General features: G+C 53.0%; 10 protein-coding genes and 1 non-coding gene across 11 annotated transcripts; 5 read left to right on the top strand and 6 right to left on the bottom strand.

Annotated features, from left to right (window-relative positions):
• Positions 1-2,267: 2,267 nt before the first annotated feature.
• On the top strand, positions 2,268-5,130 carry J4E83_007694 (uncharacterized protein; the record flags this gene model as incomplete). Its single annotated transcript, XM_049334596.1, has 2 exons — positions 2,268-4,120; positions 4,170-5,130. The coding sequence occupies 2 exons, from the start codon at positions 2,268-2,270 to the stop codon at positions 5,128-5,130; spliced, it is 2,814 nt and encodes a 937-aa protein (XP_049186482.1).
• Positions 5,131-5,201: 71 nt separating this feature from the next.
• J4E83_007693 (uncharacterized protein) lies at positions 5,202-6,194 on the bottom strand (the record flags this gene model as incomplete). The annotated part of the gene is made up of 2 exons (XM_049334595.1): positions 5,202-6,005; positions 6,177-6,194. The coding sequence occupies 2 exons, from the start codon at positions 6,192-6,194 to the stop codon at positions 5,202-5,204; spliced, it is 822 nt and encodes a 273-aa protein (XP_049186481.1).
• Positions 6,195-6,616: 422 nt separating this feature from the next.
• On the bottom strand, positions 6,617-8,384 carry J4E83_007692 (uncharacterized protein; the record flags this gene model as incomplete). The annotated part of the gene is made up of 2 exons (XM_049334594.1): positions 6,617-7,212; positions 7,259-8,384. 2 exons carry the CDS (start codon positions 8,382-8,384, stop codon positions 6,617-6,619), a joined length of 1,722 nt encoding a protein of 573 aa, XP_049186480.1.
• Positions 8,385-13,877: 5,493 nt separating this feature from the next.
• Positions 13,878-14,756, top strand: J4E83_007691 (uncharacterized protein; the record flags this gene model as incomplete). Its single annotated transcript, XM_049334593.1, has 2 exons — positions 13,878-13,881; positions 13,912-14,756. The coding sequence occupies 2 exons, from the start codon at positions 13,878-13,880 to the stop codon at positions 14,754-14,756; spliced, it is 849 nt and encodes a 282-aa protein (XP_049186479.1).
• Positions 14,757-15,788: 1,032 nt separating this feature from the next.
• On the top strand, positions 15,789-15,874 carry J4E83_007690. Its single transcript has one exon. It is a non-coding gene; the product is annotated as a tRNA-Asp (tRNA).
• Positions 15,875-17,040: 1,166 nt separating this feature from the next.
• J4E83_007689 (uncharacterized protein) lies at positions 17,041-18,192 on the top strand (the record flags this gene model as incomplete). Its single annotated transcript, XM_049334592.1, has 1 exon — positions 17,041-18,192. The coding sequence occupies one exon, from the start codon at positions 17,041-17,043 to the stop codon at positions 18,190-18,192; it is 1,152 nt and encodes a 383-aa protein (XP_049186478.1).
• Positions 18,193-18,268: 76 nt separating this feature from the next.
• Positions 18,269-19,741, bottom strand: J4E83_007688 (uncharacterized protein; the record flags this gene model as incomplete). Its single annotated transcript, XM_049334591.1, has 2 exons — positions 18,269-18,526; positions 18,581-19,741. 2 exons carry the CDS (start codon positions 19,739-19,741, stop codon positions 18,269-18,271), a joined length of 1,419 nt encoding a protein of 472 aa, XP_049186477.1.
• Positions 19,742-20,168: 427 nt separating this feature from the next.
• Positions 20,169-20,621, bottom strand: J4E83_007687 (uncharacterized protein; the record flags this gene model as incomplete). The annotated part of the gene is made up of 2 exons (XM_049334590.1): positions 20,169-20,257; positions 20,396-20,621. 2 exons carry the CDS (start codon positions 20,619-20,621, stop codon positions 20,169-20,171), a joined length of 315 nt encoding a protein of 104 aa, XP_049186476.1.
• A 1,378-nt stretch (positions 20,622-21,999) lies between these two features.
• Positions 22,000-22,410, bottom strand: J4E83_007686 (uncharacterized protein; the record flags this gene model as incomplete). Its single annotated transcript, XM_049334589.1, has 2 exons — positions 22,000-22,354; positions 22,406-22,410. 2 exons carry the CDS (start codon positions 22,408-22,410, stop codon positions 22,000-22,002), a joined length of 360 nt encoding a protein of 119 aa, XP_049186475.1.
• A 172-nt stretch (positions 22,411-22,582) lies between these two features.
• J4E83_007685 (uncharacterized protein) lies at positions 22,583-24,428 on the bottom strand (the record flags this gene model as incomplete). The annotated part of the gene is made up of 2 exons (XM_049334588.1): positions 22,583-24,000; positions 24,422-24,428. 2 exons carry the CDS (start codon positions 24,426-24,428, stop codon positions 22,583-22,585), a joined length of 1,425 nt encoding a protein of 474 aa, XP_049186474.1.
• A 1,591-nt stretch (positions 24,429-26,019) lies between these two features.
• On the top strand, positions 26,020-27,868 carry J4E83_007684 (uncharacterized protein; the record flags this gene model as incomplete). The annotated part of the gene is made up of 2 exons (XM_049334587.1): positions 26,020-26,681; positions 26,791-27,868. 2 exons carry the CDS (start codon positions 26,020-26,022, stop codon positions 27,866-27,868), a joined length of 1,740 nt encoding a protein of 579 aa, XP_049186473.1.
• Positions 27,869-27,915: the final 47 nt, after the last annotated feature.

The raw sequence follows: 27,915 nt of genomic DNA, 5'->3' as shown, positions 1-27,915 counted from the left end.
CTAGAAACACCGAGAAGGAAGACAGCACGGCGATAAATGTAGTGGCACGGTTGATGAGCTGCCAGGGTTGAACGACCCATGCCGCCACAAACGTAATGATGGCACCACGTCGTATGTTGATGTAACGTGGAAAAAGGCCAGCAAGATCGATACCACCAGAGACAGCGTTTCCGCAAATGTTCTCGAACATTGCGGTGAATGCGAAACCTGCAGCCAGGAAGAATACCCCCGCACGTGCTTTCGATGAGCCGTTGCCGTTGTCCATCATGCGCATGAGTAGATCCGGTGGGTTCCAATAGATCTCTCCGTACAACTTTTGCCCCGACGCAGTTGTAACAAGACCAACTAGAGAGACGATGACGCTGGTGATCACACAGCTAGTAATAGTACCGACCATGTAGGGTGTTCTTCCACGCGAATAGCGTGAGAAGTCGCTACCGTTTGTGATACCCGCGGCAATGCCACCAAGGCTTTGATTGATGCCAGCCATGATGAGCCACGAGGTACCCCAAGCGGAACCCGAAGGAATGTTTTCACCAGCATTCCATAGAGGGCCTACACCTTTAGCAGTCGTCACTGCCCAGATCATCCATGCTAGCATTCCGATGCCGCACCAGAGGCAGACTATGAGGAACGGTATCTTGAACTTCTCCGGTCGCAGCCACAAAAAAGGTGTCGATATGAACCAGAAGACTACGAATCCCACGAACTGGTCGGTTGTAGCAGGGAAGTTGGGGCTAAACGTGTTCGGCATACGGGCATACGAAGGCCAGATCGCGGTCAAGCACACAGCGACTAGACGGCCGCCATTCCAACCTGAGTTAATTTAGCATCATGGTACCAAGCGCATCCTTATAGTTCTCCGACTTACATTGGACGGCGTTCCAAATGAAGTTGAGCAGGATTCTCTGTGACAAAGGTATGAAACTCCCGCGCATTCCCCAACTATACCTGTTCTGTACTGTGAAGCCAATGTGCCACTTCAATCCAACCCAAGCAATAAGCGTGGAGAAGAAAGCGATCAACAAGCAGCTCACAACGATGATGAGGATAGACTGTGAGACAGATAAACCCATAGCTTCGGTGATATCAGCGATCGAAAGCGACGAGAATCATTTGGCATAGCTTACTCAAGAAGGTACTTGGTGTTTGCCAATTCGCGAGGTTCAGCGATGAAATCGCCCAAAACCCGAAGAAATTGAACCAGCCCCATGTTCTGCGCTCTGGCGGGAGGGGGATCAAATCGCGGTTGCTCCATGCATCTGTTTGCTCATGCTTCGCATCGTCTCCACGGAGACGTACTTTCTCATCGACATTCCTCAAGCGCTGTCTCAAAGTCATGATGAACGCGAACCAAGGGACGCGTCGCTAGTCAAGGAGGCTGGGAGAGAAGTAATTGCGACGAACGCCAGTGGTGAGCTCTTTCCGCCATCTTAGTGTTGCTACCCTTGTTATCAACCGCGCTCGGAGTCACCCCAATCTAGCTGATCTAACGCCGACCCAAGTTTAGTGAAGATGATAATGCGCCGACGGGGGCGACGATGCAGCATACGCGGGAAGAACACCTTTTCCGCCGTTAGAAAGAGGGGTATTTGCGCCTATCTTATCTGATCATCCGAGCGCAGTGATCAGCGCCGAAGAAATCCCATATCAAGCTCTGCTGCTACCAATGGGCAAGCTCTTGAATGACGGGGTAATGAATTGGAGTAGGAAGTAACTCCAAGAGTGGGGTATGGGTGAGCGATAAAGTAAGAAGGCGGCTTGGGGCGCGAACGTCCGAATTCCGGACCTAGCTCGCCCCACCAATCGAAATCTTATCAGATGGATTCTGGACGCATCGTGACCAGCCAACTCCAATTCGATCAGAAGACGCTCTCATCTTGGAAGTATCCACGGCTACGATGACGACAGGAAAGAATCTGCGAATAGGCGTTGACGTCGGTGGGCACGTACTGTACATCAGAGTTTCGAGGACCATGAGGCTAATACCGCGCATAGAACCAACACTGACGGAGTCATCATTGATCCTATAAGATCGAGTGAAGATGACCGAGGAATTGTTGCTTGGTACGAGTCCTATACCCATACGTTGAATACCACGCTTCCTCGCTTAGCCCACTCCCTCATAAGACCCAAAGAACACGCATGATGATGTCTACCGGAAGTCCATCACCCCCTGATGAGAACGCGAGCTCATACCATAACTCAGGCACAAGGCACCCACTACTACCGACCCAAGCCATGGCATCGCCGACGCCATCACCACTATGTTCAAATCCGCCTCGGTCGATCCTTCTTCCGTCGCAAGTGTGACAATCGGAACAACCCACTTTGTCAACGCGGTCGTAACTCGTGACCGAACACGTCTTTCGCAAGTCGCAGTCCTTCGTCTTTCTAGTTCATTCAGCAAACATGCACCGCCATGTGTCGACTGGCCAGCTTCTCTGCGTAACATCATTCTTGGGCACCATGCGCTCATTAAGGGGGGGCTAGAAGTGGATGGAAGCCTAATCTCCGACATCAAAGAGCACGAGATAGTAGAGCAATGCAAGATTATTAAAGAGAAGGGAATCAAAAGTGTAGTCGTGAACGGTGTCTTCAGTCCTATCGACACGGTAGAGAAGCAAGAAGAGCGTACTGCAGACATCATTCGGCGTGAGCTAGGAGATGGTGTCGATATCGTTCTTAGCAAGACCGTCGCAAATCTCGGGTTCTTAGAGCGCGAGAATGCTGCGATACTCAACGCCTCAATTCTGTCATTCGCCAGGAAAACAATAGCGTCATTCCAGACACCAATCAAGGAACTCGGACTAAACTGCCCTGTCTTCATTACTCAAAACGACGGCACGATACTGAGTGGCGAAGCCGCAAGCCGACTACCTATCCGAACCTTCTCATCCGGCCCAACGAACAGTATGCGTGGTGCTGCTTTCCTCGTCGGAAGGCAAGAGAATGGCGAAGCGATGATGGTAGTTGATGTCGGTGGAACTACTACTGACGTGGGCTTATTACTCGCAAACGGCTTCCCAAGACAACAGGCCGCATACTCGGAACTTTCTGGTGTGAGGATGAACTTCTCGTATCCCGATGTGAAGAGTATAGGACTAGGAGGCGGTAGCTTGGTGAGAAAGGTTGGAGAGAAGATGCAAGTAGGGCCTGAGTCCGTGGGTTATAAGCTACCAGAAAAGGCGCTCGTCTTCGGTGGTGACGTTCCAACAGCGACAGACTATACCGTCGCGGCCTCATCCGATATCGCGATAGGACAGCCAGAAAAGGTACGGGGGAAGCTGCAAGACGATGACATTCAAGCCTTCAAAGCCGAGACGACAAAGATGCTTGAAACAATCATTGACAAGATGAAGACATCACCTGATGATCTTCCTGTCCTGCTTGTCGGTGGTGGTGCGGTCATAGCCCCGGACGAGTTGAAGGGAGCAAGCAGAGTGATCAAACCTCAATGGTCCGGTGTAGCCAACGCTATTGGTGCTGCAATGGCGCGAGTGAGTGCTGTAGTCGACACTGTCAAGTCTACCGAGAAGCAGACGCAGAAAGAACTACTAGCTGAGATATGCGAGGAGGCTAAAAGAAAGACTATTGAAGCAGGCGCATCAGCGGAGACGGTCTCTATCGTCGAAGTGGAGGATCTGCCATTACAATACGTGGCCCACAAAACGCGATTTATGGTCAGAGCTGCGGGAGACTTTGACTTCTCACGAGCTGGGGATTTCATAGATCTGAACGTCACTCAGGAGGGGGGCAACGTAGAGACTGGGTCACAGGGTACGGGCGATGCCATCGCAGCACCTTCGACCGAAGAGGCTTCTAGCGAAGTTGATGCAGCAACGGAGGTTGAAATCGTTGCGTATAAGCCCAAAGTGGCCAACCGAGAGTGGTGGATATCTGAGACCGATCTGGACTGGATCACCATCGGCTGCTACATACTCGGTACTGGCGGCGGAGGTTCTCCTTACTCTACCATGCTCAGAGTGCGTGGTATCCTACGGTCTGGTGGGAAGGTTCGCGTTGTCAGCCCAGATGATCTCAAAGATGATGCGCGAGTGGGAAGTGGTGGCGGTGCTGGTAGCCCAACCGTCGGCATCGAGAAGCTGTCCGCTGATGAGTAAGTCACGTATTGGTATCACGTCATGTCTCTACTAATCTTCGTTCAGAATGATGGATGCTCAGAATCACCTCTACGATCTCATCAAGGGTGGTTACGCGACGCACATCATCCCTCTCGAAATCGGCGGCTCGAACGGTTTGCAGGGTCTCGTATTAGGTGCATCAACCAACATGAATGTGCCATGTGTAGACGGCGACTGGATGGGCCGAGCATATCCAACAAAGTGGCAGACAACGCCGGTCGTCTTCGGCGAGCGAGAAATCGTGTTCGCGCCTGTTGCAGTGGCCGATGGCAACGGCAACACGCTATACATGCCAACAGCAACGAGTGACCTCAAAGTCGAACAGGTCATCAGAGCAGCATTGAGCCAGATGGGCAGCTCCGTCGGAACAGCCGATGCCCCGGTTACAGGCGCTGAAACAAGACGTTGGGCTGTTGAACACACAATCTCGCTGTCGTGGAGGATAGGACGAGAAGTAGCACGCGCGCGCAAAGAGAACAGAATCGACAACGTCGCGCAATCAATCATCGATGCGGTTGGAGGTTCTCAAACAGGCCGTGCGCTTTTCAAGGGCAAGATTGTCGGTGTAGAGCGCAAGCTGTACATGGGCCATGTGTACGGCGAGGTGATCATAGAAGCTATGGGAAGCGAGTACCAGGGCAAGATCAAGATACCGTTTAAGAACGAGAACATTGCTGCGATCCAGATACCGGATAGTGGAGAAAGCACGACTGGGGAGGAAAAGAACGAAGATGTCCTGGCTATCGTTCCCGACCTTATCGCGGTCATTGATGCGCAAAATGGCGAGGCTATCGGAACGCCAGAGTATCGGTACGGACTGTTAGTCTCGGTGATCGGTATCACTGCGAGTGAGCGCTGGACTAGTCCGAAGGGTATTGAGATTGGTGGCCCGAAGGCATTTGGGTTGGACCATCTGGAGTACAAACCTTTGGGCAAGTTTGTGAAGCCTGTTAGCGTTATCGACGAATACGACGGAAAGGCATGAGCGCCAGGCCCAGGACTTAGATGAACTGGTTGAGTAGGTGTGCGATGTTGTAGATGTCTCTGCGTCTAGGATTACTCAGCCTGCTTTGTGCCAGGATACAACGGCAGGATGATCTTCACAGCAGCCTCGTAGCTTGTGAATAGAATACCTCCACTAAACACCGTGCGACCCAACCTCATCGTCGTGCCCTTCCAAAAACCCTTGATCCCGTAATCCAACAAAACACTTTTTACAGCCTCGGCAGTACTTGTGCCTTTTGCACTCTGTGAACGCGTCTTAATAACGTCAAAAGGCTGCGTTGCAAGCGTTGTCACAACGCCTGCTACTGATCCGTTTGCGAAGTTCACCAGCGTATTTTGTTCGATATTCTTGGCCTTCTCATAATCCTTGAGGATGTTGTAGGTCCCCATTCTGAACGCCGTCGCTGATGCTTGTTTCAGGGTAGTGCCTGCGAACCCGCGGTATAACCCGAGGATACCGTGTTCCTTCCAGATGGTGGTAGTAGCGTGGAAACCGGACCGAAAGCGTTTTTCGTTCCTGGCATCGTCGATGAGGGCAGTCTTGATGCGCTCTGTGGGTGTAACTGCGGTGATCGACGCGATTACTCCCGCGGTCATGCCGGCCAACAAATTGCGCAGAGGGGAGAGCGTGCCCGTCTCTGGGTCTGCAAAAGATGACTTGATCTGGTCGAAGAAGAGAAAGCGGACGGCGTCTTTGCCTACTGAGCCAAAGACCAGCGCTCCGCAGCCTTTGTATAGCGCTCTAATGCCTTCATTCTGATAGACTTGGGTCACGACTAGGAAGGGATTTCGAGGCGTCGGCACGCGCTTCTCAGCTCTTAACTGCACACGCGTTTTCGCAAACTCTAGAGGATACTGCGAGTGGTATGAGTCACGGGATCTGGGCCGGAATGCCTCTTTGGACGTACCGAAAGAAAGCCTTCCACACCGCCAGCTATGCCGCCGGCGGCTAGAGAGACTACCGCAGGTGTGTTCTTGTCCTTTGAATTGTTAAACTTGATCTTTGAACGTTGCGCGTGGGCTTACATCGCCGCCTGAAACCATTTGCGTCTAGGAAAATAGTGATAAAGATGATGTTGCAGGTGTGATGGCAAGTGACCTCGGGATGGTTGACAGAAAAGATGCAGATATAGCCGAAGCGGTTCCGTTCCGGGTGTCCTCAGCGGCATCGACCATGGAACACGAAAGCGACGCGCCGAGCCCAATGATATCACGGCCATGGGAGAGGTTACTTCAAAACTCAATTTGCATTCTTGCGCATTTCCCGCGCACATTCAGGCTCCTGAGGTAGGCCAAACTGTATCGTGTGGCGCATGACGTCAGCGGGTCTTCTCAGGGCTCCTGGACGGAAGGCCGTGGACGCGACCTTTAAGACACTCGACGCCGGAAACTACTGGACTCCAGAAGTACCATTCCATTTTAACACTTAACTTTCATTGATTCTGAGGCAGATTGAACTACTGCGACTACGCTGCCGCATCATCCAACTCGAACAAACTATCGAACCGGTTATCCCTCGCTGCAGCATAAGCCGCCATCTTCTCGTCGCCGCTGTTGTCGTCGCTTTCATCTTGCGCTCTGTTACTCAGCTTCCCCAGTTTCTTCAGAGCATCGTCCACATTCCAAGCGATTCGCTCAGCGCCTACTCTTGCGCCGACCAGATTCGGTGCGCCAGGCCCAAGTCTCAATCCCGCCAGTCGTCCTGTCACGAACAGAGGAACGTCATCGTCCCACATCAAGTCTTCATTCAAGCATGGCAGACCGCCAACGTACTTGATAGGATACTCTTGTTGGATGTTCTGAAGGTAGGGGATGGTGCGGATGTCTGACTGAATACCAGTGGCAAAGACCATGTAGTCGATAGACGGCAGTTTGGGCTCCGAATCTGTTGACGCGGCTTCGCAGGCCCATGTCTTCGAGCTTTGGTCCCACGATACGGACTGGAGTTGAGTATAGGTTTGAAGCTCGATCTTCCCGTGTGCGACATGCGTATCGAGAATTTTGCGGTACCGCGGCGTCATACTTCCTCCGTTGCGGGCTTGCACTATCATCTCAAAGCGCTCTATCACCATGTTAGATGCGATCACCGAGTAGGAGCGTTGACATACCTTCATCAGTATCTGCTGTCCAGAACTCGGCTTGCTTGAAATTCCGAAACTTGCCCACCCACTCTAGGTCCACGTCAAAGTGCTTGACCTTGAGCGGACCGCGCATGAGCATCCATACTTTGTTCACGCCTCGCTTGATTGCTAGATCTGCCAGCTGAATGCTTGTCAAGCCGCCACCGACTATGAGCATGCTAGTCGATTGGCGAGCCTTGACTTTGGCCATTACGTGCGGTGGTGGGAACTGCTTAATCTGCATCGCATGCGCGAAACCTTCGTGTGGACGTTGAGCCGGTAGACCAGGGACAGGAGGTATCGAGGGCGCATTTCCAGGACCGACAGCCAAAACCACGAGGTGGGCGAAACGCACGCCTTGGTCTGTGGAGACGCGGAAGACTTTTCTCTCGTCCGCCATCACATCATCTGAGACGACACTGTCAAGGTCCGCGTCATCGAACTTCGAGATATTGTCGTATTCGATGTTCACGACGCTCTCCTTCCTCAATAAGTCCTTGCCAAGTCGATATCTCTTGATGACCTCTTCACAGTGAGCGTCGAACAAATCGGTACGTGGTACAAAGTAGTCCTTTCGGTCCCTTTCATCGACGTCTGGCGTGCGGCTCAAAAACCTTCCTTGCGACTTCAGGTTCTTCTTCTTTTTGTGCTTGCTCACTTCCTTCCCGGCAACTCCAGGTAGTGCTTGGATATCTTTGTCTCTCTCTTTCTCGTACGTATACCCGAGCAGTGCATCTCGATCAGCAGGATCGACGTGGAAGAACATTGGACTTCGAAGGTAGTCAATGTGAAAAGTTTTGAAGAGGCGCTTCCACTTTGACATCCAGTCTGCGCCATCGGCATCGAGTACTAGCATATCTATTGCTTCTTCGGGTGCTGCCTCATGGTCGCAGCCACAGTCTGAGTTCCCAGGTGTTGACGGTGGGGTTGGTAGTGAGTCCTTGTTCGTTCGGTAGTTTTTGATGTTCATTTTCCGACCATGCTTCCGAATCCAGTGGTAACGTTGATGTTCATCATCTGTGAAGGTTGCCGAGGGTGTCTGCTCACGGAGCCGTGCTGCTACTGCTAGGCCAGCCGGGCCTCCACCGATGATGAGTACGTCGTGGATGTGCATTATGTTGCAGTCTGGGAGTAAAGGCTTGGGAGTTTACTGAAGAGCGTGTGTATTATGAAACGTCGAGATACTTCGAGTGTCTTGTGCCCAGGTGAGTACCTGATGGCTAGCGTTCCAAATTGGGTGCATCCATCATGGTGCTAAAGGCACACGATGACGAGAACACGACTCCACGTACAAAGACGGACCGATGCCAGAGGCTCAAATCAATTCGAGCACATGTTCAATCACAGCTTTTCTGAAGAGTAGCAATTACGCGCATGTGTGAGCGGAAGTGTAGCCTATTGTGTTGATAAGAACTCGTGTATTCATTCATACGGCATGGAAAATCTCCTGGTCCTTATGGCCCTCCGTCGTTGCGGAAGTTCGCCAACTGGCAGGATTACTCACGCCCGACACTCGTAGTGACCTCGCGTCCTCCATTTCGATCGCGCTGGTGATAAATTGTGGGTCCTGATCCTCCCTTTGCTTGCCAAGACCGCCATTCATGTCTTCTTGACTCTCCGTCCGCCTGAAGATATCCCGGAAGCCTCTGGGTATCGGTTCTGCTCTAGGTTCCGGCCAATAGGCGCGTGTGTGTGCAGACTGTGTCGCGCGCGTGACGGTATTGGGCCCGTATGTGTTCTCTGCAGTGTATGTGTTGGAGCTCCAGTTTCTCAGACCGAGAACCCGTTGTATGAGCGGATAGGTCAAGGGCAGATTCGCGCAGAGTATCGCTGTATACGACTCTCGAAGGTACCAGATCGTCCACTCAGTTCCAAAGGGATTTGTGAACGAGTAGTATTTGTTGAGGACTGCTGCGACGATGGTGAACGCTCCTATACAGAAGATGACGAAAAGGATCGTTTTGTTCTTCTTCGGTAGGCGTACTTTGAAGAGCAACGGCATGGGTATGCTTATGATGATCAGATCACTGGAAATATTGAAGACGGCGTTTGTGATGAGATGATTAGTCGCTGCGGAGCATTGTTCTGGTATCGTCAGTATCGTGTGATTAGATGTTGCAAAGGCACTTACTCGAATTCGGCGGTACTGCCCAGTATTGCGAGAACGGCCGACACCAAACCCCAAGGTACAATATTTCCATGACCACAAATGCGACAGCGACATATATGGAGGTGGCGATGACGATCTTGTGTTGCGGGAGGACCATCGTCATACGGTTGTACATAATGAGTAGGCATGCCTTGACCAGCCATATGGTGAGGAGTTGCATCTGCTCTACTACCAAGACCAGCTTGGATCCGTATATACGCATCTTGATTTCGGCATCTGAATATTGAGAGACGTCGTCTCCAGGCGGTATTAGGTTGCCTATATACCGGTATAGAGTCAGCGTGTGTCTCTCTTGCAGTTTGCACATGGAAAGACGTACTGCTAGTCTTTGTGACTTCGTGCATGATAGCAATCAGCACTGTGTCGGTAGCCTTGTGTCACAATCAGTACTTGAAGTCGCTCGATGCTGCGGGTCACAAACCATGGCTACAAGTATTAAGTAATCATCTAATTGCAATAATTTCCATGATCCACGATGAATTCTTCTTGATATTAGTCGAATGATGACGACGATCCAGCACACGCCGTAGAAAATTCCAGCCTCAGGCTCAAGAACTCCGGCCATAGATAAGTGGTTGGCTCGCGAGCCGAGGTTGTGGGAACGTTCAAAGGCCGGGCCAGTAGACGGCGAGAAGTCTCGGAGTTGGTTGCTCAGGGCTTTAGTGGGTGTTGATCAAAAGTTGTCGTAAATATCAGGGGGAATCTATCGATGCGATAGAGACCACGGTGCGTTGGGGAACAGAGTAAATCGATGAAGAACTGCCGAGCGCCCGGTCAGCAGCTTTGTTGTGACCACAGGCGCTATGTTGTGAAGACCGGGTGTGAACTCAGCAATCACTCGGCATTTCTCTGTGATGTCGGCGGCTTTCCGTCACAAAATGCTTCATTGACAATTTGATAGGTGCTCTGGGATGTTGCTTGGTTGGACTGTTCCGGGGTGGCGCTGTGGATGGATGCCCTGGGGTGGTCGCGCAGTGTTTCAGTGGAAGTATTCGGATTGAGGAGACAGCGCTCAGAAATCGCGGACCCCCGGACCCCAAGATATCAGACTAGGCATCTAAAAGTGTCGCAAGCGCCACTTTCAATGGAGCTGTGCATCCTCGATGATCTGCACAATCGACTAAAGACGGACGTCCCTGGTCCAGCTTCGACACTTGTGGGACTCGCGGTAGCGCCAATTGGATGACGAGTTTGACGACTCAGACCTGGGTTGAGGCTGCCCAGGTGTCAGAGAGGCGCGTCCAATTCGAAGGCCGCGGCAATATGGCGATGTTGGCTGCTGACCGGAAACATTTCGCGACGATTCGTGGTACGGTTCAAGAAGAAATGTCACAGCAAATCAAATGCGTCCAATGCGCGATGGGTTTCCCGGCGCTGCTTCGGTGATTTCATGCCTGGTAGTGTTGCAAACTGCGACTTCAGGCGAGCAATATCGTAGGTATGCTATACAGCTGTTGCCAGTGTCACTGGAATTCTGACTCGCAATAGATATCGGTAACATCGCAGCGCAAATTGAAGGCGTTGAGGAAAGTTTGGCGGTGCCCGCCAGCTTGCGTGAGTGACATCGGGTGTCCCGGCACGCTTAGTTTGACGCCTTTGGCGGGCCGTAGCCGTAAGTTGTACTGGTCCCGAGGTCAACACTCGCATAATTTTCGTCCTTGCTTCAGGCGTTCAGTCAAGGAGAACCGAAAATCGCGCAGTAACAAGAAAGTCCTAGGAGCCTTGTCGCTGATACAGATAGCTCTGGAAAGAGACTGTGCTGTCATGGGTGTGCATAGGTAGTGTAGCGGCGTCGGCGCCTCAGAAGCACGAGGGCGAAGGGAAGTCGCAGCGTTCCGCCGAGTACCCCAAACCCGGGTCTCTTTCGAACACAGACATGATTGACTTCAGCACACCCACAATTGGTAGAGTTCTACCGTCCACTGTTGGTCATGCAAATCGCAATCTCTGCGATTGAAAGACAGCGAAAACTGACCAGCAAGCACATGTCACCAACAGAGGCCTTGCAGAAGTTCAATCGCCAAACAGTCAGGTTACTGAATGCAAGTTTCGGAAACTGTCGAAAACATTGAAACACCTGCGCGATATAGACAAGGAAGACCCGACACCACGACCTTGGAAACAGCGGCTTAGAAGACTCAGCCTTCGAGAAGAAAGCTCAGACTCACCTGGGCAGTTTCAGTCGGCATTGAGCGATGGCTACTGTCAGATTCGGCAAAGCAGCACCAGGGGTGACATTCTGTCGGCGATGCGCGAACTGCACGTGAATGTATCGTATCGCCACACCCGCGGAGGACCGAGTCAGTGGTTTTGCGTTTGCCAATGAAGAGGGATTTGAATGATCAACACTCACGCCCGACCCACATCATGTAAGCCGTACGAACCTGGAGCAGATTCGATATAACACACATAAGGCCGACTCAGCTTGCTCGGTGACTCTTGTATCTGACACCGGTGCCGTTGCGCCGCATGTGCCAGTTTGGGGAGGCCATTTCTTTCACTTTGAAAGGTGCTCATGGTCAACCATGACGGAGAACGATGCCCAGGTGGAGGATGGCTTTAAAGACCTATGTAAAGGTAAGGATATAGAATCGTAGGACCGTAATCCCACGCAGTGACATTGCCTGGGAGCTACACGCTGGCGTCCAGCTGAAATTTGCATTGATCTCGCAGAATCGACCCGGGCCCTCCTGAGTGCACGCCTGGGCAGTCTCGCCTTCCGAGTCGAACATCTGGAGAGGGACTTTCAGCGAAGAAGACCACTGGGAATTCTTTCAAAGAAAGTGGTAGTATGGCATGTACACTCTAGTATACCTAGGTAGACGCGACTGCTCATACAAGTAGAGGCAGTCGATATGGAGGAGAGGATCCGCTCGGAAAGAGCCTTTGGTCGATCTCCATCATGCAGTCTCAAACGAACAGCGGATGTTTAATCATCAATGTTTTTGGGGTAGACGTTACCCATGGGATCGACGAACAGGGATAGCAAGGGGCATCAGCCCATGCTGTGCTAGGTACTCACCTGGGCACCAAGGTATTTCAACGCAAGCAAGCAGCTGCGCAAACGTATCAATCCTTCTGATATCCCAGCAGCGTTTGCTTATCCATACCGCGCTCCTCATAACGTAGCTACGGTAAGCAGCTCGTGGGCGTCTCGCCATCTCTCATCGAGTGACATCAACGGTGAGCTTATCGCTCCTGCCACGCCACGTGGAATCTGACAGGCAAATATATTCTACGAAAGCCTATGCCTATTGAAGCATGTCCAGCCGTATCGCAGCGTTGAGGTATCCCAGGACACGGTACCTCGATATGCAGTCCCCGGTCGCAGATATCGGGCGGAATAATTCCGAACAAACCTTGGAACCTTGGAAGCACCAAAGGTGTCTTATCCATCGCGAACACTAATCCATTCATGTAAGCGGTCACCCATTTCCGTACTTATGTGTACCTCCTACAACTTCGCTGCACGGATCGCACAACATAAGAAAGATGGCGGTCGGAGGATACGGCTGCCCAACCTCTTGACAAGCCACTATTTTGTCGTGGGTGTCGTGTGCCCTGGCGTGTCGCAGCCCGCGATCTCCTCCACACCTCTCCCTCTAAGTTAGTCTAGCCGAACCGCCGAACCACGCAACTGATAAAGAGCAGAGAGATAGGCGTTCGCGCAGCGAATGACGAACGCCTACCACCCCTACTAAGAGATTATGACGCCGCACCCAAACACCGTTGCAGCATGGCTTCGCGTGTACTCTCCCACTTGGAGTAGTGACACCCCGCTTGCAACCCTGCTGCGCGGTGATATGCAGACTGGGGTGTGGGTGTATATAGACAAGTTGTTGCGCTTCCATGCGTTGCTATATTCTTGGAGTAAGACTCTGTATCGCGACTTCTTCTTATTCTTTGACTGCGACTGCGACGGCGCGCGCATGCATTTCGCGTTGCAACGATGACGACTTCCCAGCATCGGAACCACTCCGTCGCGGAAGAACCGGTGACATCTGTTCTTCCAGATGGCGATATACCCTACGATCCCACGCATTCCCTCAATCCAGATGAAGAAGTTCTGGCGGCCCTCGGATACAAATCGGAGTTCAAGAGAGAATTTTCGCTGTTTACCACCTTCTGTGTCAGTTTTGCGGTTCTGGGTCTACTGCCTAGTTTCGCGTCTACGCTCTATTATGGCATGGGCTATGCGGGAACGGCTGGAATGACTTGGGGCTGGATTGTGGCCATGGTTGGTATTCAGTGTGTGGCCATGAGCATGGCAGAGCTGTGTAGTAGCATGCCTACGAGCGGAGGTTTATACTACGCTTCTGCTGTCCTGGCACCACCTGGTTGGGGACCTTTTGCTGCTTGGCTTACTGGCTGGAGTAATTGGCTGGCCCAGATCACGGCGGCACCGTCCGGCAAGTACAAACCGCTATCTCGTTCGCGATGGGTATGGAAATAGAGTTGACTGTTTGAGTAGTCAATTATGGAATTGCGGCCATGATACTGGCGGCGGCTAGTATCAATGACCCGTCTTACGTCCCCACGGATTATCAGACTTTCCTGTTGACGGTCTTCATCATGATTCTTCATGCGATCCTTTCCTCTATGCCGACACGTTGGCTTGCAAAGTTCAACTCCGCTGGTTCAACGTTCAACTTCATTGCGCTGATTGTGGTCATCATAATGATTCCAGCGGGCACAGACCGTACAGAGCGCGGTCTACCCCGTTTTGCCCCTTCGAGCGAGGTCTGGGGCACAATCTATGAAGGCACATCCTTCCCAGCTGGTATATCAGTCCTGATGTCCTTCATCGGCGTCATCTGGACCATGTCAGGCTACGATTCGCCATTCCATCTTGCGGAAGAATGCTCGAATGCGAACCTGGCTTCTCCGCGCGCTATTGTTCTGACATCCGCTACGGGAGGCTTCTTTGGCTGGTTCCTTCAGCTTGTCGTGGCATACACTGTCGTTGATATCGACCTAGTCCTCGAGTCTGAGCTTGGGCAGCCCTTCGCTGCCTACCTGATGCAATGTATGTCGCAGAAGATGACGCTGGCCATCCTTGCTCTCACTATTATTGCCGGGTTCAGCATGGGTCAAGGATGTATGATTGCGGCAAGCAGAGTGACATTCGCGTACGCGCGTGACGACTGCTTCCCGTTATCCAAGTACTGGAAGAGGGTCAACAAACACACGCAGACACCTGCGAATGCCGTTTGGTTCAACTGCGCAATCGGCATACTATGCCTGCTGCTCATATTTGGCGGCGAGCTGGCTGTTGGAGCGCTGTTCTCCATTGGTGCCATCGCAGCTTTTGTGTAAGTGCTTGTGAGCATGGTGTGCGTGCTCTACTGACATCTGATAGCGCATTTACCATACCCATTGCCATCCGCGTCTTTTTCGTAGGCAATCGCTTTAGACCGGGTCCATGGAACCTGGGGAAGTACTCCAGCGCTATTGGTAGCGTTGCATGCGTCTTTGTCTTGCTCATGATACCCATCTTATGCTTCCCAAGCGTAACCGGACCGGACTTGACGTAAGTCTCACCAACACTTCCACGCTGCTTTGACAAGACTAACGCACCAATAGCGTGGCAGACATGAACTGGACATGCGTCGTTTACGGTGGTCCGATGTTCTTGGTGACGATTTGGTGGTTCGTTTCTGCACACAAGTGGTTCAAGGGCCCCAAGGTAAACATCGAGCACATGATGCTTGGACGAGAAGAAGCTGTTCTCATCGGACAGGGGTCATTGGGCGATGGTAAAGATGGTGATAACTCGTTGGGTGATATGAAAGGTCAGGAGGAGATCACAAAGTCGTAAAGGAGGCTAACCCTAGTGTACGAAAGCTCGCATGAACAGCATAACAGAGTATGCTACATTAGCGAGTCCTCTCGGGCCTACTGTTAGAACAGGAAAATATGCCAGTTTAGTCCGAATGTGTCCATAGAGAGTGATGCGCCGGGTAGGATACTACCCTGGCAGATTCATCCTGTCGCACAAATGAGCCTGATTTTCTCAGCGGGTCGGCCAAGGTTACGCCTTGGTTGATTCGCGTCGTATACTGAGTTTTGCGAGACAACGCACTTGTATAGGCGTGGTGTCGCGAATTTTGGGTGGGTCAGGTGCTGCCTAGGTGGTCAATGGTCCCGCGCTTCGGCTGCAAGACGGCGTGTCGCGGGGCACACGAGCGAACTTACGCCACCTTTGATCGGCAGACTGGAGACTTGATCGAAGCAATCTTATGGCATGATTACATGCAATCTGATGCGGCCGGTGTGCAAAATGCGGATATATTTTACATTGTGTGGCGTCTCGTCATCAACCAACTACTCAACCATCAGGTTGACCAATCTTCAGTAGTATAGTGGTCAGTATTTCCGCTTGTCACCTATCAGGCAACTCGCGGGAGACCGGGGTTCAATTCCCCGCTGGAGAGCTCTCATTTTTTCGTTTTTGCGTGGTAGTCAAGACCCTAGCCATGTGATTCTACTGGCAGGATGTCTATTAGTTCGAGGTTGGTAATACTATGCATCTTTTGGAGGATGTGTACTTTTTTTCCCCCAAAGTAAGTCACGTCACCAAGTTAACACTAATGCTGATCTTCATGTGTGTCGTTTACTCCGTTCACGTCCTTGCCAAGGGTGCGGCTCGCGCCTGCGATGCCTCTACCGATGCGAGCCTCGCAGCTACCTCCACCCTCAACATGATCCCCGGACCGTCCGGAATATACCAAGATGCCACGATACTTAGAACGTATCTCAGAGCTAACAGACTAGACATCTCCTCACTATCATACTCTAATGCGCAAATACGACGCGTACCGCGACGCTGTAACACGGATAGCATGCGAGTCGGCGTTGTGTCGACCAAGACCACCAGGGCGCACCGCTCCGTCGGAACCCTATCAGCCTCCAAATACTGATGAGGCTCTTTTTGGAAGCCTCAATCTGTTTCAGATCTACATCATACTTCATTGTAGTGACGCTGACGCCAATCAAGCCAAGACTGACGAGAGGCCAAGGTATCTCCCCGAGCAGCAGAAACATGTAATGCGACGAACTCGTCAGCTCCAAACCGTACTGAGCAATTGCACCAAAATACATGTGTCTCCATTTACACCATCCCTTCAATAATCTCCGTTCAGACTTCGCGTATAGGAGAAGCCCCAGCAAGTCCGTGAGCAGGATGTGTAACCAAACTCCGCAAATACCATATCTGACAATAAAGTCCGACCACAGCGCGTTCGCTGTGTAAGCCTCTGTCATGCACCAACTTAGAGCCAAAATCCGCTAGTAGTATGATTCAGCTAGTAAGATCAGTGGCAGAACCTCTGTGCTCAAGACAAGCACAGCGAAGCTCTTGGGACCGGACATGCCAACGCCGCCATGCCAGGCTGGCTGTCAACCTGACGCCCATTTACCACGAATACACAGCCGCATAATCCGGCGACGTTGGCACCCCAAGAGAATGCCGCCGTAGCATTCGTCACCTCGTGTAGCTTGTCATCTCGACCATGTCTTGGAAGGACCTCTCCCAAGTCCCTTTTCTACCCCCTTCTTCTTCTTATTCGCACATACATAGCTAGCACCCAGTAGCAATAAGATGTTCGGACATCCAAGCTACAAGCCCATCTCCATCCCCTCGCCATCCCCTTCCACTCGTTCCAAAGCCATGTACGCACCTCCGCGCTTCCTCACGGGCAAGTTCTTCATCTGGCTCTGTCTCTTCCTCATCGGCTTCCCCATCCTCCTCTGGAACCACCCCAACTTGGAGAACCTCTCCGTTCCGTATGCCCGACCCCAACCGCGACCCAACGCCCAATTCGTTACCCACGGCGACTCGAAATGCTTACCTGAAGTGTCGGCTGAACTCATCGAGGCAGCGACTGCGAAGCGCGCTACATGTCGGAAGTACTCACCTTTTGCTACGGGGCGGGCGCGCATCGCGACTGTTACAGCGCATTTTGGCAAGCCCCAGGAACACTATCAGAAAGCGCTCAAGACGCATCTCCAACATGCCTTGGTGCATGGTACGGAGGTTAGAGTGATGTGCGATCCGATTGTAGATGATTTGTGGAACAAACCCGCTTTCATCCTCAACCTACTCATGCGGGAGATGTTGAAGCCAGAGAAAGAGCGGTTGGAATGGATACAATGGGTTGATCGGGACACCATTATTCTCGATCAATGCCGTCCGATATCGAGTTTCCTCCCACCAGAGAAAGCGCGCTTCGGGTCTTGGTGGCGCCGCGACGACAAGGAAACAACGTCAGCACCAGCAAATACAACACACCTCCTCGTAACACGCGACTGGAACGGCCTCAACAACGGCATCTTCCTCCTCCGCGTCAACGCCTGGGCCATCGAACTCTTCACCGCCATCCTCGCATTCCGCCACTACAAACCGGAGATCGACCTCCCCTTCACCGAACAATCTGCCATGGAAGAAGTGCTCAAAACAGAGCAATTTAGAGACCAAGCGAGATATGTGCCGCAACATTGGTTCAACGGGTATGAAGAGGAGGGCACGCAGAAGTTTCTGGAGAGGGAGGATGTGGAGGGGTTGAAGGAACGGGATGTGAGGAGGGGGGATTACCTTGTTCATTTTGCGGGGAGGGGGAATAGGGGCACTTTGTTGATGGCGTGGAGTGGTATGTTGGAGGGGGCGGGGGATGTCTGGGAGGAGGGTAGGGTGCAAAGAGATGTTTCGGGTGAGGTCGCGGAGTTTTGGAGGGATCTTGGGTATGGGGTATGATGGCGTGTTTGGTCAGCTAGCTCCTTTATTTGTTCAGACATCCTCTTATTCCAATTGTATTATATACCCTTGCAATTCAATAATAGCTTGAGCTTGGTGTATAGTCCGCCTTTGTGCCTGGGAATGCGCCAGCAGGAGGGTTGCGGTCGTCCTCGTCCGCGCTGTCGTCTTCGTTTCCTTCGAAAGCCTCGCTTGGATCCGGTGGCGCCCGCATGCGAATCAAAGCGTCTTCGTCGAGCGCGGGGACGATGAACATCTTGGTGGTGTGATACTCGCGTCCTGAGGGCATGCTTGCTAGCAATGGCTCTGAGGGAGGTACTATTTGAATGCCAACCTGGTATAGTCAGTTAATCATGCGCAATGAACCAGCGAAGGGGGGTATACATACAGTGTCGTTCTGTTTCTCCCACTTCTTCAACAACATGTCGACAATCCGTCCTTCTTCGAACTTGCCAGCATCAGTACCCCAATCTACACCTTTCTCAATCTTACGGTCTTCTCTCTTCTCCTGCCACTCCTTTTTCAGTTTGGAGAAACCGGAAGTCTTCTTCTCTTCTTCGGCACCCAGCGATGCAAAACCCAGCTCCTTCTTTGCGCCTCGTAGCCACGCGATGCCTTCGCCTGTTTTACCACCTCCTTCAGCATCGCAGGCAAGGAACCGACACGCCTTGCCTTTGGCGGTCCGCCTCAGATCATCCACGTATTTCAGGAGATCGTCGTTAATCTTGGAAGACCGCCCCAGCATAGCCTGGGCTTTCGCAGCGTGTTCTGAAGAAGCAAGGCACAGTCGAGCGAAGAGATGCGCGCGGACCTTGGGTATATCGACGCCCCTGAACATCCAGTCTTTGTTCTGCTTGTTCCGGTCTTCTATCACGACCGCTGGGTATGGATCGTCTTTCAGGACGGTGATGAGTGTAGCTTCAGCCATAGTGAGCTCCGCCAACGCTCCCAGCACAGCCGCGGATATGTCTATAGCCGCGGGCTGTGAGTTGTACTGCCCTGCACGGTTCACCAAGTATGTATGTATGGAGTTTGCTTCGAGAAAGTGCTTCATAGCAGCGCCGATTGCGGTTGCGCGTTGTTCGGGCGTGGGTACGGTCGCATTGTAGAGGGTGTGTAGCTGTGCTCGAGCCTGGAGGCTGTATACGTATGCCAATGTCGAGAGAGTATAGCAGAGCTCGCTCTCAAGACTCTTGAGCTTAACCCTTGCTGGCTCGCGGCCCGGTATCGAAGAGCCCAGCGTCGAGCGCCATTCTACTTCCAGCTCCTTGACCAAGACCAGGTCGATCTCTTCGCCGGCGCAGCTTGCACCACTCAGTCCTGCATCGAGAGCGAACAGATATGGGATGTAGTCGTTGAGGGCGGATGTTACGGTGGAGAGGTTCGAGGCCTGTGAGGCAGGCGGTATGCGCTTGTGTCGCTTGAGTACGTCTCGAAGGACGCCTCGCGCAGTGGTCGCGCAGTTGGGTAGGGACGGGTGGGTGCTGCTGTTGAAGTATTCGGTGAAGGATATGCTGGAAGTAGTTGGTAGGACGAAGGGGAAGGGCATCGTGTTGACTATTGACTGTTGCTGGTCGGAGCGGTCGCTGACGCAGGTACGCGGTGGTAGCGGGGTTGGGGAGCTAGCCTTGGCCTCATCATGTCAAGGACCTGGGGAGCCACAAAGCGTCCGGAACACGCGCCTGGAACAGAAGACCTAGAAATTTGAGGTTTCACGTCAGTGGGAAAAGAAAATACACGAACTGTACCACTGCAATTGTACACTTGATCCAATAATTCGTGCTACATCGGTCTCTCCTCCGGCATGTATATGTACAGTTTCGCCAGTACGAGAGAATTGGTGCGTTTCTTCAGCATGCGCTTGCCGAACGCCATAAACCCTTGTCTTCGTCTGCTGGTGTCTCCCACTGCGTGTTGTGTATGGTCTGCCCGTTGTCCGTTCCTCATGCAAGCGATCACCGCTGTTGGCGGGCCGCTTATCGCTTCAACGCATCGTCGACGTAGTTTTGTTGGGCAAAGAGGTATCCCTTGACCTTTGCGTCCTTGAGGAGCTCGAAGTAACGCTCTGTTCAGCCTGTGTTAGCCTTCGCTCTGTCATGGCGTACATCCACAGATGGTCTTGCGCCGCTTCAACCAGCCCCAAATTCGACCTCTTTTCCTTCCGCACGCATCCTTGTAGCCTGCGGAATAGAGAAAGACCTACCTCGCAGATGTCCACACTTCTCCAAGTGGTTGACCCCCTCCCTTCGGTAGCACTTGCCCATCTCGTCCCTCACCAGCCTCGCCATCATACTCCTCACCCACTGCTCCCTGATGATAGCATCTTGCGCGCCCTTGAGCGCAGTGTTGTCCTCGTAGTCGACACCGTCAAAGGTTGGCGCAACCTTGGGCTTTTTGGCAAGGAAGAGTTCGGACTCTGGTGTCGGCATTGCGGCGGTGGGGAGTGCGTTCGGGGGTGAAGGTCGTGTATATAGTTTCCGAGGACTCCGTCGAGTGATTCGGAGACGTGCGACGGGGCAATTGGCGGTGTTGCGAGGTGTCGTGGTCGTGATCGTTGGTGAGCTTTGAAAGGGCCGAGCTGCGATTGGCGGCGGTGCACGTGATGCTGCATCACCACCACCTGGGCAGCGCCTTCCAAGACCGCGCAGGACCACTCTCAGTTTTCGCTATGGTATTGTTCCTTCCTTCTTTTAGGTACAATCAACTCATTTTCATGTCACACCATCCCTATCCTCCTTCTTACCCAGATCCCACCACCCACCCATGGCAACACCCCAACCCGCACCCGTCTGCTGATTTCCATCACTTTGCAACTTCACATCTCCTTGATACTTCACATGCCATCTTGCAGGGTCAAATCTGATCTCTCCCATGGAAGAGTACAGAAGTCTTAGTCTTTCTTCTCTCTCTTCTTCACAAAGTGGACACAAGCGCTCGAGCCGGATAGTGTGCAGGGGATGTACACGACCTTCTTCGCAAGTCGGCTGGGTATCGTTGTCCTCTAGAGCTGGAGGATTCAGCAGTGAAGTTTTGGCTCTTGAAATGATAGTAGGTGAGGTCGTGTGCGACAAGGCAGTCCTACCATCTGCGTTTGGAGTCAGGAGAATGTCGGTTGTTGACACAAGATTTGTATTGTGTGTCTTGTTATGGTCTGCTTGTACAGCAGAGTGTAAAGTCTGCGAAGTATCTCCATACGTGGTTATTTTTTCTGCTCTTTCGGTGGAGTCATCGTCTGGCACCAACGTCATTTGTGAGTCCCTGCCCTTGCGGCTGCTTCCCGAGGAAGTCTCGCCTCCGGTAGCTAGATCCTCAGGCTGCGTTGATGGCGATTTCGACTTCTTTGCGCTCTTCGTCAGCGCATTCTTACAGTGCCTAACCGGCGTCTCTGAAAAGGTTGAGTGGCCGCAGCCAACGAAGATGTAAAGTCGATAGTAGCACATTGCGTTGACGTTGACAACAGACTCTGTCTGGGAACATGGAGCTTTGTTTAAGATATTGGTGTGTAGTGAATGGTGATTGCTCGCTGAACACGCTGTTATGAAACGTGTACCAGTAACGCTTTGTCTACTTCACCGCGAACATGTCTAATTTCGTATTGACAAAGACTCAGCGGAGGGTCAGACCCTGTGAGCAAACGGGGGTGTGAGTACGAGCACACTATGACTGGAACGCACTGACACTTCTGTGGGCCTACATGGCTGTTATATTACAATTTTACATACAGTGGTATCTTGAACGAACTATTGAAGTATGTTGACACGAACACCTACGCTATGCTTGATGCTACAAGGAATCGTTGAGAATTCATCATACCGCTGTCTCCTTCTCTTTCACGACATCAGGATTGCTTGTTTGCGCCTCAGGGTCGAGCGGTAATGACCCCTTACTGGCCCTCTTCTTCCGCCTCTCTGCGCGCTCGGCTTCCCTCTCGAGCCTCTTCGCCTTTTCTACCTCGATTCCAGTCTTGGTCTCCTCGTGCTGTTTGTCGAGCTTGTTACGCGTGATCAAGAGGCTGACTGCAAGACCCACGACAGCAAATGCGACGTAGAGTATCCACATGGTGCTCAGCGAGTCTGCGAATGCCTTTCGCGCAACGAACTTTTGCTCATTGGGGAGGGACTGAATAAGCCCGACGTTGGCGCCGGCAGAACCTCCACCGAACCTCGACGCAGTTTCGGGACCGAGCGAAGTGGCCAGTTGAGACTGCTTCGACTTCATCTCGTTGTTGAAGATGACCCCACCTACAACGACCGAGATGGCGCTACCAAGGTTCCGAGTAAAGCCGAATGTTGCAGTCGCAGTAGCGATGTCGCGTTTCTAGGAGCATGTCAGCATCGGTAGACTAACGAATGGCAACTATGGTTGCTCTACCGCAACCCCGCCTCTAGTGTCATGTGTAATGATCACATGTGGAGGCGCAGAAAAAGAAAGTTTCGATGGAACTTACCGGTACGAGACTCTGGAGTGCAATGAGCGGTGATTGAAAGTTTGGACCGACACCAATTCCAGCAATGATCTGATAGACGATGATCTTGGCCCAAGAACTATTGACGTCAAAGTCGATGAAAAGTCCAAAGCCCAGTGTCATCATAATCATGCCAAACCAGATCATAGGTAGATACTGCCCAGTTTTCTTGATGAAGATACCAGTAAAAGCTGAGAGAAATGAGAGTGAGACTGCAGTAGGCAGTAGATACACTCCCGAAAGAATAGGTGTCGCGCCAAGCACAGCCTGGAAGTAAAGTGGTAGGAAGTAGTTACCGCTGATGAAGACGAAAGAGTGGAAGAAGCAGGTAGCCAATGCAGCCAAGTTCGATCGCTTCGAGAAGAGATCGAGGGGCATGAGAGGATACGGTGCTACCCGCCACTCAATGGCGAAGAAGATGCCAATGACTACGGCTCCGAAGATGATGAGACACAGCACTGTGGCAGAATCCCAAGGATGTGAGATGCCTCCGAATTCCAGGCCGAGGAGCAGCATAATGACTCCACCGACCATGGCGAGCGAACCCAGCCAATCAACAGCTTTGAGGCCTTCACGGAGCGGAGTCTTTGGTGTCTTGACATCGAGGAAGAACAGGAGGATGAGGAACGCAACACCGTCGAAAGGTAGATTGATGTAGAAGCACCATCTCCATGAGACCTTTTGCGTGAAGAGCCCTCCAACAACAGGCCCTAGGGAACTCGCCAAGGCCCATACACCACCGATGATTCCAAAGTATGCACCTCGGTCCCGCACAGAGAAGAGGTCGGATATGGTAATGTTGACCAGTGTGATGAGACCTCCACCACCAATACCCTGTATCACCCTTGCGGCGATCAACATGTCCATGTTGACAGCCACACCTGCAAGGAGGGAACCGACAAAGAAGATGGCGTTTGTGAGTAACAGGATGGGCTTTCGTCCGAAGATATCTGAGATCTTACCCCAGATTGGTGTGGCTGCTGACTGTGCGATGAGGTACGCCGAGCCTATCCATGTATATCCCGAAGCGCTGTTGAACTCTGCCGAAATCGTGGGTAGGGCGGTCGTGACGATGGTAATATCCAGAGCAACGAGTAGAACCGCCACAGCCAGAGAGAGCATGATCAAGAAGATCTGTAGCTTCGTTCTCTGGGGGAACTCATCTTGCGCACCAGAGGCGCCCGGTGCAACAGCGGCGTCATTCGCTCCAGTAGCGCCCTCTTCTACAGCCTTCTCTCCATTTTGTGTTGTTCCGTCTCTCTCGGTGAGACTGACATCGGTCGAAGAAGTCGTAGTATCGTGACGTCCGTTCGGCGCGTTCGAGTCGGGGTGTAAGTCCCCAGCTGGGGCAGGCGCATCGTGTGTTACGCTCATATTATAAATGCTAAGGAATGACTATTATAAAGTTTACGTGTGACGCGGCGGTGACATGTTATAAAGGCGCACAAAAGGCTGAGTGCAAAACAGAGTGCAAAACGTTTGCGACAGGCGATGACACAAACTGGGTCGCTTTCGCGCCTCTCGGGGCTCTCGAACACCGACGCGAAATGCGTCATGGCGCTACATACTGCGCTGAGATCGATCGCACGAGCTGGATCATTCCCGTTCTGCATTTTACCGGAAATAAATCCCAGGGGCTGCTGCAGTTCGCAGATAGCATAAATGCTCGCGAGATTGCTGTACGAGACGGTGTGCGACTGATAAAGCCCCTTTGACGTTCGTGGTCGTCGGAGAGGCGCTGCTTGGCCCTGCAAACTGATGAACCGTCCATGACGAGGCTACTGTTGTGCGACGTTGCACAGACTGACCAAGTCTGCCACGCCGTTGGGGAACGCATGGCTTATCTTCGGGTTGCTACAAATGGTATTTCCATTATCGATGTGTGGTGGAGTGCCATGCGGCTGGAGCAGCGGCTTTGACGCAGTGCCACTGAACAGCCGGGGGCAAAGACATGGTTGCAAATGCCGTGGAGAGAAAGGATGGCAGGAGTACGACTGTACTTTAACATGTTGTGTTGCTGATGTTCACACCAAGGCCCTAACCAGATGATTCCTTTTGAACCCCGACTCATCCCCACTGTAATACCCGTGGGTAGTTTGTTCTTCGCTTCTTCGCGCGCTCTAGGGTGAGCTATGATTAGCAAGGCGAGGGCTAGCAGAAGACCATTTCATGGTTGCACGCAGCACGGAGCTTGCGAAGGAGTTTGGTCCTGATACGAAACGTACTAAAGTCGTCTGCAGCCCTTTATTTTGTTAAAACTATGGCATCTGGCAAGGCGAACAGTTTAAATCGCGCTTTAGCATGGGCGAAAATCCTTGATCCACGCGAAATGTGTGTCTTGACCAAGATTTAAGTGCTTTTGGCTCGTTGTGCTTTCTGAGCGGTCTGGAGGTCGACCAAGAAGAGATCAAGATAAGATTGAAATGCTGAAGTTCGATCGATGAGCAGCGCGTCATTCTCCACAAAATCCCCAGGCGCCGAGAGAGGAAGCGCATGTGGAGGAGCAGGTGTTTGGACGAGAAGCATGGATGGTTTTCGTCATACTGCTGTATGCTGAGCATCGGTGAAGTGATGGAGCAGAGGCATCGTGTTGAGAGGCTAAGTGAAGGCTAAGTTAACCTGCATCTGAGTGGGGGGTGCATCGCAGTGCATGGCTTTGGCGTTCGCCGTCAACGTCGTTCGAGCCGGTGGAGTCGACCGTGAGCACACATGCGCAGCTGGCTCTTAAGGTTCTCAAGGTTCTCCGCAGTTCACTTTCGGCGCTGCTGAGGTGCAGCAACGGCCGGCGCATCTCGGAAATGAGGCAGCCCCCGGCACGGTGTCGCGACAGGATGTGAAAGGCGCCTCCACGCGAGGGTGCTAGCGACGGTCTAGACTACACATGCTTCTGTTGGGCATCTGCAGGCTGATCACCGAAAGGCCTTCTGCAGCTACCCCGTAGGTGCAGCGAAGCGTGCTTGGAGGGCAAACGGATGCGCAGCGGCAGAGCGGTCGGTCCTTTGTGGCTTGAAGGCGAGGGGTGACGTGAAAGGCTGGACGGGACCCCAGAGTAGCCCTGGTGTGAGGGTGCAGGGGCGCCTCTTCAGGTTTCCAGAGTTCGTGGCTAGGCCAGTGCCGCTACTCCGCTTCGTGGTTCTGTCTCGACAATCTCCGCACCTCCCACTGCTCAACAGCTGCCTCTACATCCGCCGTTGCGTCGTCAGCCCGATTCCTGGCCACGCTCCACTGCACCTCCGTCCCCGCACGCCCATACATACCAAGTCACGACCGCATGTCTACGCCGAACAATCTGAGATTTTCCCTCGCCGCCGCCGGGCCCACGCTGTGATAGATATTGAGGCATTGACCCGCACCCGCCCGGTATGACGGCCATGCTGTCGCTCCCGCGAGACAACCCGCCCTTCCAGCGCTCGCCCTCGTCCGCGTCCCTCGCCTACGACACCTACACGCCCATCCGCAAGAACCAGTACTCGCTGCCCGACCTGCGCTCGCCGTCGCTGAGCGGCTCCTCGCGCACCTCGTCCATGCACTCGACGCCCTCCAGCAGCGTCTCGCTCGATCCCAAGTCAGACGAGTCGAGCAGCGAAGACGATGGCCTGGCGTTTCCCAATTACACCTCGGCGCGGCAGTACAGAAAGGGAAAGGGTGTTGCAAAGGGCAAGGGCATCAGTCACGGCGTCACGCCCATCGACATGGCCTCGTTGAAGCCTGCATCCTCAGCCATGCGCCCGGGCTCGCTGCCTTCACCGTCGCCTACCGAAGGCTTCTCCTCCGACACTCCCATGACCACGCCAGACCCCATGCCCATGTCCGAAGACGACACGGCTGTGCGCAAGGAGCCCTCACACCACGTCGACTACCTCTCGTACGAGTGGCGCGAGGAGGACATCTGGTCGTCGTGGCGGCACATCGTCGAGCACCGCAGCGTCTACGGCGAGCGCTCCAGGCTCGAAAATGCCTCGTGGCGAACGTGGGCCAAGGCCCAGTTTAAGCTCAAGACCATCTCGCCCGAGACATTGAATTGGTGAGTCCCGAATATTTCGATCTGCAGCCACGGCAGGGGTGTCGATCACCCCCATCCGTGCACCATCTTGCAGATTTTTAACTCTTGGGCACTGCTAACGAATCACCAGGCTCAAAGACGTTGACGTGACCTGGCTGTACGGGCCCATGCAGCCTGCCTCAAACCGCTTCTGCTCGCAGCAGAATTCGGAGCCAGCCAGCCGCCTGTCCAAGACGAACTCGTTCGTCAATGGCGTCAAGAAGCCAATTCTCAAGAAGCGCAGCATGTCCGAGGCCATGCTGCAAAAGTCCCTGTCGTCGTCGTCACTGCTGCAACAGGCGGCCGAGTCGGTGCAGGCCCAGCAAACAACCGGTGTGACGCTGGAGTTGCGACGGCCCCGACCAATCATCGGCCGTGTAACCCCCGACTTCCCCACATCTTCCACATTGTCCCGAGGCCTGCTTTGGGAAGGCACGGACTACTTCTCCTCAAAGTCCACCTCCGGACTGCACACTCCCGATCACGGGGAGAAGCGGCACATCCGCTTCGACGACAAGGTCGAGCAATGTATCGCCGTCGAGTGCAAAGACGCCGACGATGAGGAGGATGACTGCAACCACAACCCCTGGGCCAAGTACCAGGAAGCGGATTCCTCGTCGGACGAGGGCGTCGTCATGATGAAGCGGTCGCGCCGGAAGAAGCCTCTTTCACGGACTGCCTCGTCCGTCAGCATCAGCACGGACAACAAGACCATTGCTAAGCTTCCATCGACGACGCTCAAGTACCGGACAGACTCTCCCGACGTCCCCGAGACGCAGCAGCATCACTCCCTCGCCATGTGGAAGTCGCGCAGCGGACTCTCTCCGTCGCCGTCCTCCGAGACCCTGAAGCCGTCAAATCCATCACGAAATTTCCTGCTGGAAGAAGACGACGAAGAGAGTGAGGAGTTCCTCAAGCCCTCTAGCGCTTACGGCTCAAAAAGGGCCGGCACTCCCACTGCTTCGGATCCGTACTCATTGCGCCGGAGTGGGTCGTCAGCCTCACTAGAAAGCGGCGCACTACGAAGAACACCATCCGGCATGTTCATGCCATTTGAAGGCGACGAAGAAGAGCCTTTACCACCCACTCTCATCGGCAGAGTTGTTGACACCGTAAATACTGCACGCGACATAGGCCATGTCATATGGAATGCGGCATGGAGTAATTAGAACTTTGACTTTAGCGTATGGCGTTCGCGGCTTTGTACTACTTGCGG

Source organism: Alternaria metachromatica (assembly GCF_023757995.1).
Source record: "Alternaria metachromatica strain BMP 0045 chromosome Unknown scaffold_19, whole genome shotgun sequence".
Classification (NCBI taxonomy): domain Eukaryota; kingdom Fungi; phylum Ascomycota; class Dothideomycetes; order Pleosporales; family Pleosporaceae; genus Alternaria; species Alternaria metachromatica.
The sequence above is the reverse complement of the archived record's forward strand: the minus strand, read 5'-3'. Positions and strand labels throughout refer to the sequence as shown.